The sequence below is a fragment of the Sinohyriopsis cumingii genome, unplaced genomic scaffold (assembly GCF_028554795.1).
Source record: "Sinohyriopsis cumingii isolate HCF-2022 unplaced genomic scaffold, ASM2855479v2 utg001176l, whole genome shotgun sequence".
NCBI lineage: Eukaryota > Metazoa > Mollusca > Bivalvia > Unionida > Unionidae > Sinohyriopsis > Sinohyriopsis cumingii.
Window position 1 is genome coordinate 325,512 of NW_028315968.1, and position 13,762 is coordinate 339,273.

The window sequence follows — 13,762 nt, forward strand, 5'->3', positions numbered from 1 at the left end:
TTTCAGAGATCATGTAACCATGCTTTTATTCCCACTTGCATGGAGCAATCAGAACCAGATGGCATGATGATTTTCTTTCCTTCTCCTAGATGCTGGAAACAGAGTTGGAGGGAAGACATACATTTAGACCATTCCAGTTCATGGAAAGTGTGAAAGATGCCTGGACTTTTGCAGAGATAAAAGCATGTAGCCAAGCATTCCACCTTGATGCAAATAGATCCACAATTGGTCAACCATCCTAGGAGGCGCAGATATTTGTCTGAATACAGAAGGCAAAAAGACCATTAAATTTGAATCAGCTGATTTTCTTGGGACACTGAGTCTACTAAAAAAATGATTCTGCTGGATGTAGCAGAGTTAGATGTGGCTTTGTTAATGACACCATCTGGGAAAATCCCAAAACAGAAATCAGAGGACTGGGGATTTTGGTTCCCACTTGCCTTCTGATACATCCTAACAAAGTAGAATTGTTAGATAGGGTGAGAACAGCCTCTTCATATGTCTTCTACCACAACTGAAATGCATTTGCTATGGACTTCATCTCCAAGAGACTAATGTGTAATGAACATTCCTGATGGGGCCACTCAAGGCTGACTTCCCAAAATGAGGCAGGAGGTGGACACCTCAGTCTGCCTTGCTGGCATGCATGCATATCATAATTCCTGTTGGCTCAATCTGCAAGTTTAGATCAACTGCAAGCCAGGTCAGGTTCTCCCATTTACTGATTGGACCCTGAATAACTGGGATCACTTGATCCGGTAAGCAATACTTTGGTTGCCAATAGGACAAGAGAACCATCTTAAATGGTCTCATAAACAGGCAGCACAAAATGATGAAATCAGCTGCTGCATTGATACCAAACAGATTAAAGATTATTGGGTTGAGGTATGATTTTTTCAGAAATAGCAGACAACAGTTAAATGATTTCAAGGCAGAGAGACCTCATCTATGCGTGTTCTGATCTTCATAAAAAATGGGTAAAATTTTGGAATGGGACAATACCAGATGTATCTTTATTGACAAGGAATCCAAGATGGAGCAGAAATAAAACAATTTCATGTCTTGATCTAGAATATAACTTAAAAATGATGATTTTGCATATTGCTGTCCACATTGTTGGGATTCATGGTCTTAGAGGTGATTCTGATGTACATCAACTCTTTCCATAACTGCTGTACAGACCAAAATGGAATGCCCTGAACTCAATGGTATAACATATCATTGATTGTGTGCGATTTGGATTTTTAACATAGCTTTAACAACTTTTTAGTCATATCGCTTTGATCTCTGCAAAGTGACAGTTTATAGGGATGTCTAGCACTGGGGCATCATGCTGCAGACATGCAACATGATGTCCCACCTAGCCACATTATCTGACACCAGGCCGACCAGTCATAACACTAACCTCTTAATGTAGAGCGCCCAGCAAGGCTGCTGTTACTACCAATTTATTAAGTCTTTGGTATGACTCAGCCGGGGTTTGAACCCACAACCTCCCACATCCGACGTGGACGCTCTAACCACCTGGCCACCAGAGTGGTCTATCATTGATTGTGAATCTTAGGAATTTCCTGGAAGACCTGTGGACTCGAATATGAAGGTAAACATTGTAAAGTCTAAACCAATTGTGAAATCTCTCACTTGAATGATGCTGTGAACCTGTCTTAGCGTGTACATTCTGAACTAAAGTGTTTGAATGAAAAGAAGAAGTGGAAATTGGTTTTGCCAAGTCTAAATTGAAGTCTGCTTCTTAGCACAAATGTAGTAAGTTAAGTATAAATGGGATTTGGCACCAATCCTTCTATCCAAGTCTTGTCTGACTTCCACCTAGATGGACAGATGACATTTAGTACTCCTCTTGCTACAAGCAAACATGAAGGACTGAATTTGTCAGGTAGTGGATGTACTCTTAATATATTATGGTTTGTAAATGTATCAGAAGAAAAACCCCGTAAGTGTAGTATAAGATTCTTTGACATGGCCCTTGACCCTGAAAATTATATCACTGAACATGCTTCATGCAATATCACAATATACCTGCATGCTAAGTTGGACTAAATCTATTATTAATAATTTGATGGGAAAAACAAAATTATTTATCTGGCATCATTCAGATCCACAAAACGGTCTTATAAAAATCCATTTGTTATCATACTCACAAGCCAGTACATCTAAAAGAAAAATATCTAAGTCAAGACCTTTGACCTCATATCAATATCAGAACACAGACTATCAAGTTGTTCCGTGGGATGCAAGTATATACAAAGTTATGTCAAAACACACTTAAATATATATAAGTCAGTATTCATAAGCTCAGCGAAGTACAAAAATGTAATCAATGACATCTGACTTGACCCCAAGGTCAACTATGTCTGGTTTTTGAAAATCACTCACAAAAGTGCAGATAGGGTAGTGGTTAGGTGTGTACCATCTTCATTTCAGAACCAATTAAATATTGCAAAGAATTTTTTACTGACAAGAGGAACAGCATTATAGCAAACTTTTTGATTGCCATTATCATGCCATGCTGGGAGTAAGATTACCACCAGTTTCATTTAGAACCTGCTATATATTACTGCAATTTATGAAGATTTTCAGTGAAAATATCCTAGTCAATAAGACCATTTATTCAAAAGAAGTAGTTATACACAGATTTTCTGAAAGGCATCATGCCAACCATTTAAACAGTTAGACCAGTGTCATTTAAATAACGGAATAACTATACACTGCTAAATGTTGGCCTGTCCATCTACTTAGAAGAATTAGCAATTATGCAATTTGTAAAATTCTGGGAGATAATATTTTCAATTAAGACTAACTCCAATACTACACAGGGTTTATACCTGGATATAGCTTTTAAGGAAAAAATCTATGACAAAACAAAAGAAATAGAGCTTATCTTTCATGCCATACTCACACTGCTCTAAAATCTATTGTTTTATTTATTTTACAGTAACTTTTTATTTTTAATGTTCTGGTCCCCCCACCACAACATACACATAAGCACAAAGTACAGGTCTCCCAATGAAAATAATTATATTAACAGTCACCTCCATTATACTAAGTCCCCTCCCATTCTATTAACAGTCCCCTCCCATTATATTAACAGTCCCCTCTCATTATACTAAGTCCCCTCCCATTATACGAAGTCCCCTCCCATTATACTAAGCCTCCTCCCATTATACTAAAACCTCTCCCATTATATTAAGTCCCCTCCCATTAAACTAAGTCCCCTCAAATGCTCATGAATATTTTAATTGTGTTAGCATCTATGAGGTGAAGGTCTCAAATTTAAACAGTACTTATCCTTCAAGTTCCTCTCAATAAAGGCAATATTCAAAAATCCAAAAACTCACAGGCTGCCTAACACCGCAGTTACTTATACACCTACATAAGCATACACATCCACACACACAATCAAACACACATCAAATACTCCTGTATCTATGTCGATACACACTGTATTAACATCCTAATTTTTACATATGATACTTACTATACATGTTTATTGTCATCCAAAATTTACACAATAAAAGAAATATGAATTCTCAGACTGTAAAAATTTGTTGACAATCTACCTACCATATGAGTTAGTCAAGTTATTTCCTGTATTTTATTCATATTTAGACACATATCTTGCATTATAAATTTTGTTCTTGAGTCACATATTTCATTTATATATTTTCTAAGATATTTATCAAAAGTGATCATACTGAAATAAGTAGATTTTACAAATGAATTAGAGTGGGGCCCCGAGTGGCCGAGTGGTCTAAAGCACTCTCTGTTATGGATCACTGCCATCTCACCTCTGTCTGCGTAGGTTCGAGTCTCAGATTCGGCCAAAGTGGGTATGTGAGAATGCTTGCCAGTAGCTTCTCGAGGGTCGGTGGTTCTTTCTGGGAATTTCCCGGGTTCTTCCTCCACCATTAATACTGGCCGCCATGTATAGCCTATCATGTGCTGAAAATGGCGTTAAACCCTAAAACAACAACAGCAACAAATGAATTAGAATTAATGGTATTATTAGTAGTCAGAATTAATTACAATGTATACTTTTAACTCTGCTCATTTGAAGTCACATGGTCTTGCTAAATGGTGTAATGACTTATTTGGGTACAGAAACCATAAACTGTTGAAGGTAACCTTATATACAATACAATATATGGTCACCACTGAATACACATATTTATTTCTACTTCCAACTGTACTGGTCATGAAAGGTCATCTGAATAGTCTGAATACAGCATGAAAAAATATATGTGATTTTGAGTTAAATACTTAACCCTTATTAGAAAAACATAACATGAAGGTCACAGTGACCTTCTTTGGTTGAAAGGAACAGATATGCATCTATTTTATCATAAACAATGCCTCAAAAATTCAATTGAATATATAATTTCAACAAAGTCAGTGAAGTATCAAATATATGTCAGAGGGACCACTTTTTTGTACTAAAGAACTCATCCTAAGCCAATAAAAGATTAAATACTGGCATGCGAGTGAGGCCTCTTTTGTTGCAGGGATTTGGTACTAACAGAGATACATACCATCCTCAACTTGTGATTCTAGTATGAATGGTGCCTGCAAAAATGAACACCCCCAAAAAATTCACATAAGTCACTGAAATGTAAAATATGGGTCATAATAAACAACTTCTGAAAGAAGGAGTAGTGCTCATCAAAATGCATCCCTTGATCAAATTTCATGATTCTATAAAGGCAGGTACATAGCAGGCAAAACACTTTTGGTAATGAGATAAATGCAAAATCTTTTAACTTAAGCCAGAAAAAGTTAGATGTAAATCACTGACATGTTTTGTCATGTTTACCCCGACTCAGAGTAGCCCCAGTTGAAACATGTATAATCAAGGTAATTCTGACAAGCCATTGTTTGATGTTAAACATTGCCGCAGACTACCACTAATCCATTACGAAAGATTGTTGTGGCTAGAAGTGGAGAACCGGACCTCGGAGTTGCGAAGTCACAGATAGCCAATTATCACCTAGGTGTGGAAATGTTTTTCCAAGATAAAAAAAAGTTGCCCGAAGAAGTGGGAGTGTCTTAACTTCTTTTCCCTGCAGACAGACAGACAGGTTGAACTGGCCGCTAAGACAATTGGACAGGGTCACAGCGCCATCCAATCAGAATCGAGATAGGGGAGAGACCTTGATTTGGGTAGAATGATATCTCTGCGTCTTCTGGCAAGAATTAGTTCGCTGAGAGAAATTACCCAGAGGAGAGGTTAGCGTAACTCCGAATAGCCATTCATTATTGGCATGAAAATCTTAGAGCGGGAAATTCTAAGTACAGAGAGCTTCAAATAAGGTCAGTGGGATATTTGTTCGGTCTTTGTGGAATGCGACTGCATTTTAATTGTAGGTCGTATGTATACTTTATTATTACTAGAATCGTAGTATGAAGAATTACTTTGTTTTGTTAATATGTTTGCATATTTTGAAGAAATGAGTTGATATTTGTAAAGAATTATATAGCTTGCTAGCCATCATAAGAGTTAATATTGTAATTCGCTATGTGGGTATTTTATAGTAGACTAACACATGTGTTCATGTGATTATAGATTTTGCCATTGTTGAATATTTGTGTAATGTAGAGACATGCATCTGATTGTTGTCAGACTGTAGTACGATGAGATTAAATATATGTGTATATACTGTCTGACGCAATGTATTGATGTCTGTATGACAATTCGCTGATATTGTGTTATTACGCCATTGTTTAACCTGCAAGAAGTGTGTGGGAATTTCGATGTGTACACATGCATGACCGAAACCGTGATAGCTTATCTGATGATTAATGGTTGATATAGTGTGAGGTGAGATTTGATAAAACGTATGTTAACGCCTTGTGGTTTTTCACAGGAAGCTTTGAGGGACAGACCAGTTACAGTTTGGTCCCGTAGTCTCAGATAGAGAGACAGAGGAAAGGAGAAGAAAGGAGAGAAGTCAGGAGAAGTTGCAGTCTGGGAGCGGAATTGGAGGAGATAGTAGAGAGGGAAACAGAGACAAAGGAGGAGTTAGAGAAATGGAAAGAAGGAAGGAATTAGTGGGAAAGAAAGAGATGAGTAGATGCAAGGACAGGGGGAAAATCGAACTCACACTGTAAATCAAGTGATGAATTAGGCTGTCACTTGGTCGAGGGAAAGACGAGTGATTGGAAGTTATCGTTTTAAATTATCAAATTTATTAAATTGTTATTGATTGAATTTCATCTTCATGCTCTCTATAATTTAACCATCGGCATTGCTGACTGGGGGCTCAGAGCTGTAAATCTACCTCGTCACTAATTTAACTTTCTAATCTCACAAGCCAGGGTGGAACTTTCATCATAATTTAATTAAATTATATTGGAAGAACCCCACCCCAATGCGTGCAAAGGTCACATGTTTTTAGTACTGATGTGGTACCAAAGACTTCTGCATATAATGATTTGGTTTAATGATTCAAATATGTACAGTTGAAACACGAATGTAACATTGGTAAGTGAAGTGTGAAATTGGGTCACAGTGACTTACTTTTGAGGTGAGGGTGTAGTACTCATCAGGATGCATATCCTCATTGAGTTAAAGATTTCTTGTGTAAAATTATGTTTACTGTAGGCTAAAAAAATGGTCATGAGCTCAAGAAAAGCTAATAAAATTTGAAATGTAGGTCACAGTGACCAGTGGTGTAACAATGGACTGAAATATCAATTGATCAAATATTATTACCATGGAAATAGTACTGCCATCAATAATATTAACAATACCTGTTTTAACTGTTCAGATCACATTTAAATACTGCCATGAGCTTTAGTAGCTGCTTTACCATAATTCAACATTCCAAACAAGAGTACCTAGAAGGGACTGATGCTCCACAGGGTGAAAAGAATTTCATAGAATTCAAAAAGTGACTATATCATCCTTTTAACTGTTGAGTGTTGAAACCATCTCTAATATTCTTCAGCAATAACAAGATTTTCAAATTAGCTGAAATGGTACTCATATTGGATATCAGCTTGGTAAGATTTTCATTTCAGATTAGGCAGACATCATTATAAGTCTTTTGGTGAAAACTCCAATGTCACAATCATTATCTGTTCAAGGAGAGTAGTAAGATTTTTAAGACAATCATCATGAGATCCATACTGGATCAATGGCCAGTTCCATTTTCACTTAGGAATAGGCAAAAAACCCATCATAATGATCATCCATTCAGGGTAAGTAGTAGCAACAAGATTTTTAAGACAGTTGTCATGGCAGCCATATTAAGTGAACAACTGGCACCATTTTCATTAATGACCAAGTAGGTATTGTAAAAAGTCTATTGGTTAAAACCCCATGTTGACATATCCATCCATTTGGAATGGCACAGAGATAACAATATTTTCTAGCTATGACTTTCCATTCAATAACAATAGATGACTGCTGTAGTGGTCTTGCTGTACATCAGACTGGCACCATTATCATTTAAGATCAACTGAACAATATAAGAAAAATCTGGCGGAAACCCCTTATCAATATAACTGTCTGTTCAAGTAGAGTTGTGATAACAAGATTTTTAAGATGGCTGCCATGGTAGCCATACCGTATGTCACATTGGCATCATTTTTATTTAGGATCAGCTAGACATTATAAGAAGTCTCTGAGTGAAAACTCCATACTGATAAGATAATCTATTCAGGAAAAGAAACGATAACAAGATTTTCAAGATGGCTGCCAGAAAAATGGTGCAAAAATTAAATTGGTAACTGACAGATGAATGAAGGAGGGCATCTTACCATAATATGATCTGTCTTATGGAAGGCATATAAAAAACAACCCATATTTTAAAACAAAACTGATCTAGCATCTAAATCTGATTAAAAATGTTTCTGACATGGAAACAAGAGACTTCCTTATTTGCTGAGCCTGCCATTTATTCAACTAGAAAATAATCAAGAAGATTGTGAATGGCACAATATATGCTTATACTGTCCTCTGTGTAGGTACTTGTAGCATATGGTTGATTCTGGAGATCACTGACCAGTGGGTCTCAATGACCTTGACATTTGATTAAGGTATAGAGACTTAAACTAAACTTAATGTATTGAAAAATTATTTTCTGATCTGACTTGTGATGATTAAGAAATCTGACCCTAAAACCTAGAATCCATAAATTTCTTTATTACTATAAGTGGAAACCATTTACAAAGTTTGCTCAAGGAACTTACTCTGGAACAAAGGTGTTTCTGCAAAACCAATTTTTCTATGGGCTACAATAATGATTGACCTTTATACTCTAAAATTAATAGGGTAAATGGTCAATAATTGTGCAGAGAATATTTTTCAAGTTTTACTTGCACTGGCCTTTAAATCAGACCATAGGATACCAAATTCAATAACTTTCTTCCTTACCCCATTTTTCAAGCTATCCATAATATCTGGTACGGTTATGTTATGCATGAACTTATGCTTCTGAGAAAAAACCACATTTCTTATTTCAGTTACAATAACCTTTGACCTGGGTTCTTCCTTAATGCAAGTGCTAGCTATCCACACTGTTTAGAAGTTACGAATGGTGGACAACCCGAGATAATGTGTGAAAACAAAATTGGTAATAGACATACACCTGGACAGAAGGATGGACAGCATAATATCCTCTCCTTTATGGCTAGCATACAAAATTAAACTAATCTGATTCTATGTCAAAAGTTGGTTAAAATTAATCAGGAGCACTGTCAATGGCACATTATATACCCAAATATGGTGTTTAATGGTCCTTTATACCCGCATGCTCAGAGCACGGTTGACTCTGGAAATTACTGACCAGTTGGTCTCATGGATCATGATATTTGGTCAAGGTATATGGTCTTGAACTAAACTCAATGTGCAGAATCCATTATTTTTGTATTTCACTTATGATGATCATGAACTCTGACCTTTGGCCACAGAATCTAGTTTGTTATCACTCTTTGTTACTCTAATTTCAAGCCATCAACAACAAATTTGGCCAAGGAACTTACTCCAGAGCAAAATTCATTCTTCAAAATCAATTGTTCTTGGAGCCAAAATGGCCTGGACCTTTGACCATAAAATCAATAGTCATCTTCCACACCTTAAGTACATGCTGTTCCCAAATATTTTGATCAATGTACATGGTCTTAAACCAAAGCTATTAAGTTACAAGATTGAGTATCTTTCAATCATTGTGACCATGACCTTTTGAACCCAAAATCAATAGGCTTCATTTTGAAAAAAGTGAACAAGTCATCCACAAACATCAGTGATGGGACATGGTCAATTACTGAATTACTGAAAATTTTGGACAGAAACCATTTTTTTTCTTTCTTGACTTTTGAATTCTGGTAACTTTCAATGGTACCTTACCCAAGTTACTGTGCAGAACAGTTCTTCTTTCTGCGACAATGAATTTGACCTTTGACATTTTCACCCAGAACTGATAGGGTTCCTTATTAATCCATGTGGTAAGTCATCCACAGAGTATGGTATATGTAAATGGTGGAACATGGTTTCCAGCTAAGGTTGTATCAACATGAGGTTGGTATGTTCCTCAAATTGCACTTTTTTATCATTACTTGTAATGGAAAAAATGATTTATTTCTTTAAATGTTTTTGCATACCTTATTTGTGGACAAGGGGAGACACTGTTCATAGTTTGCTGTTCCCAGGTGAAACACTGGTGGAGAACTTGAGTTGTTGTGAGAACATTCTTTCAGTTTGTCCTTTAACCTTCAGAACCCCCAAATTAACAGCTTTCTTCTTACTCAGAGATTGGTAACTATAGGTTATGAACAACTCACGTTATTGTCTGGAAACAGTTTTTCTTTTTTCAGCCAAGGTGACTTTGATCACTGACCTTTTGACTTCACAAATTTTAGGATTCTTCCTTACACCAAGTGCATGCCATATACAAATTTTGGAGTAGTATTCCCACACCTCCTGTTTGTTTGTACCCCTCTACCAATTTTAAAAAGGAAAGCATCAAGGCTACAAAAATGCATAAAACTTAGTCCTTTCATTCACTGGTTTATAATTTCTAACCAGATTATCGTCAAGGGGTCCCTAACAATGTCATATTATTGGACTTTCAACACAAACAGAAGCTCCTGAAGTAAACAAGCAAACAGACTGTTTACTTCTTGTTTCTAGAATAGCCTATTTCGGTTAAAAGGGTGTTGTCTGTGTCCAATATTTGCAATGTCAAGTTTTAATACTTCTTAAACAAATTGAACAGATAAATAGGATGAACTCTTGTGTACATGCATTCAAAGAAATATAAATCCAAAATTTATGGAATTATTGAGATTTTCAAAGATGGTGAATTACATCACATCTGTTGCTTGAAAACACAGACTGACCCATGCAAATATGATGACTGTTGCTAAACATCTCCCATTGGATTCAGAATACCAAGAAGTTGACAGAGTCTGGGACCCACTGGCAACAATCAGGTTAGAACTTATAAATCAATGAATAAAATGACAAAGTTCTGTGCATCATTTATATCCATGATGCCTTCTGTTGTTCAAATCCATTTGGGGTACAAAGAAACAGGATGGTGTGAGAATACTAAAGGTTCAGACAACTCAGACTGATGTTAAGAAACAAAATTAGTAGTGAACAGGTGAACAATATCATAACAAAATATATTCTGCCTTATGGTGAGTGTATACAATTTAGAAATCAATCTACCATGTGGAAGTTCCTCAACAGTTGGGGTTGGTCTCAGAAAAGCAGCTGCATCATAATTTGTTGTGTCTATTAAAATCTGGTAAAACTTTTCAAAGGCTTGTCTGCCTCGCCTGGGAACAATATCCAGTATTTTCTGTATCTTCTTAATATTAGTTGTCTCTGCCTAATGAAGCAAGAAAAATCAGATAATATTAAAATGGAAAAAAAAGTTATAGCTAAACAATACCATGAACAAATAATGCCTGATGCAATCACAATATCTAGACACAAATAAGATATTTACATGCAATCATGTTATGTGTAAATGTTTCAAGTTCATGATATTCCAGTCTGGAAGAAGTCTCATTTATGAAGAAGAAGGAAAATGAATGATCAACCATGAAAAATCCTATCATTTTCCAATGAACATCCTAAAATTCTTGAATGTCATTTGAAGCAATTTAATTTTTCACTGAAACAGACATTATCATATGAAGGTTAATTCAATGCACGTCAATTTCACTCTTGTGCCTCCATCTTGTTACTGAATCATATATACAAGACCCTTGTGTGCAGTAAAAAAAAACTTTTGCTACATGTATTATCATCCAGATTCAACCCTAATTGTTACTACTGTTTCCCTCCAAGTCCCATTTCTCTAGAAATTTGAAAGAATGACCAAAACTTAATTTCCTTTGGCACCAAGGATGCTACTGTCAATAAAGTGACTGCTATAATGCCTGTGTAATAGATATGCTACTGTCAATAAAGTGACTGATATAATGCCTGTGATAGATATGCTACTGTCAATAAAGTGACTGCTATGATAGCTGTGATAGATATGCTACTGTCAAGAAAGTTACTGCTATGATAGCTGTGATAGATATGCTACTGTCAATAAAGTGACTGCTATAATGTCTGTGATAGATATGCTACTGTCAATAAAGTGACTGCTTTAATGCCTGTGATAGATATGCTACTGTCAATAAAGTGACTGCTATGATAGCTGTGATAGATATGCTACTGTCAAGAAAGTTACTGCTATAATGTCTGTCATGTATTGTCTGGCAAGACAAACAAGACTGGTAATTTCTGAAGAACTACAAGGAGAAGATTTACAATACAAGCCAGTGTATTGCTCTTGTTTCTATAACAGACAATATTGTAGAACTGGCATTATTTAGGGCAAATTTGCCCTGAATGCAAAAACATGAGTGCCTCAAATGGACTGATGTTCTACTTGGCAATAGGAATTTCCAGGAAATCAAGATAAGACCATTTCTTCCTTTTTACTGCTGAGTGTTGAAACCATCTCTTCAGCAATAACAAGATTTTCATACTAGCTGCTTTAGTGCACATACTGTATCTGATCAGCTTGGTACCATTTTCATATAATTAGGATACAGCTTGGTACCATTTTCATATATTTAGGATACAGCTTGGTACCATTTTCATATATTTAGGATACAGCTTGGTACCATTTGCATATATTAAGGATACAGCTTGGTACCATTTTCATATATTTAGGATACAGCTTGGTACCATTTTCATATATTTAGGATACAGCTTGGTACCATTTTTATATAATTAGGATACAGCTTGGTACCATTTTCATATAATTAGGATACAGCTTGGTACCATTTTCATATAATTAGGATACAGCTTGGTACCATTTTCATATAATTAGGATACTGCAGGCATCACTAGAAGTCTTTTGGTGAAAACTGATCATCCATTCAGCAGGAGTAATGACAAAAAGATTTTCAAGATGAACTATTGTGGTGGCCAAAATGGTTGTACAACCAGCACCATTTTCATTTAGGATCTACTAAAATATGTTGATACAGCCATTCATTTTAAAGGAACAGAGACAGATACAAAATATTTTCAAGATAACCACTACGCTAACCATACTGTGGGTTAGTCATTTTCTTTTTAGGACCAAGCAGACACCATAAAACTCTTCTGATGAAAACCTTCATGTCAAAATGACTTTCCATTTAAGAAGAGCAGTGAAAATGTGATTTTCAAGACAGCTATACGTTGGCCGTCAAATCAGCACCATTTTAGTTTAGTTTCAAAACATTATAAGAAACCAATTTTTTCCCAGTAAAATATGTTCAGTAAATACATGTAATACTTACCTGATGAAAATACCTTAGAAAAACTACTACTACCTTGAAATCCAGCCTTCCCAAGCGATGCCATTTTAGGTAAAAAGCTAAAAGCTATCTATCCACATTGGTAAGAGTTAGGGTGATCTACCCTTCATACATGGCATCAAATCCTGTGACTACTTCAGTTACTATTGGAGTGTCAGGCAATCTTGCCATATGGATATAACTGCAGTTAGGCAGGAAGGGTGTATGTATTATGATCGGGCAAGCATTACTAAAGAAACATATTTTGCAAACATAATTGGTTTCTTCTTCAAAATCATTATATGATCAATATACCTTAGGAGAAATAGGTTAAAGGTGTTGGGAGTCACATGCCCCTACCCCGGAGAGACATACCATCTCTGGTCCCTGCAGTATGTAAGACAGTTTCTAGATAACCTGACAATAGAATAGACTCCATCAGTCAGTGAGTGACTTTGAAAGGGATAAATTTTCTCTTCTGCAAATCCAGCTTAAGTTGTGAAGCCATGTCCTTATGAAGCTGTCAAATGACCACAGCTATAGGTCCTAACAGGTTGAGCTGAACCTTTTGGGATGAAAGATCTCTGAAATAAAAGCTGGAGGAAGTGAACTCCATCCCTGGATTGCATGGATAATGTCAGTTAGACAGCGCCACTCAAATGCAACACATGTGGCAACTGCAAACTACAATGGCCTCAATGAGTGGCAAATTCATTTGATTTAAGATTATTTCCCGATATGCAGAATGAGTCATCCATTTTAAAGTGTCTGATTATGCTGATATATCATCCTTTCCCTATGTAGGGTAAGAAGAGGCATGATATCCCTTGATGCACCAGCTCAGTCCTTTTTAGGTACCACTTCAAAATCACACTAGGGTCCAGTAGACAACCCTGAGATGAAGAGTCCAAAGCAGACAGGGATTTCACAACAAAAGTCCGACTCCATTCAA

The 13,762-nt window shown here is 36.2% G+C and overlaps 1 protein-coding gene across 2 annotated transcripts in view; it reads right to left on the reverse strand.

The window, feature by feature from the left end:
• LOC149772749 (caspase-3-like) overlaps positions 1–13,762 on the reverse strand; it is a 94,218-nt gene that overhangs the window by 63,214 nt on the left and 17,242 nt on the right. For both annotated transcript variants that reach the window (XM_089947288.1, XM_089947287.1), the window contains exon 3: positions 10,691–10,853. In XM_089947288.1, coding sequence (XP_089803414.1) covers positions 10,691–10,853 — 163 coding nt within the window. The remainder of the gene's footprint in view (positions 1–10,690; positions 10,854–13,762) is intronic.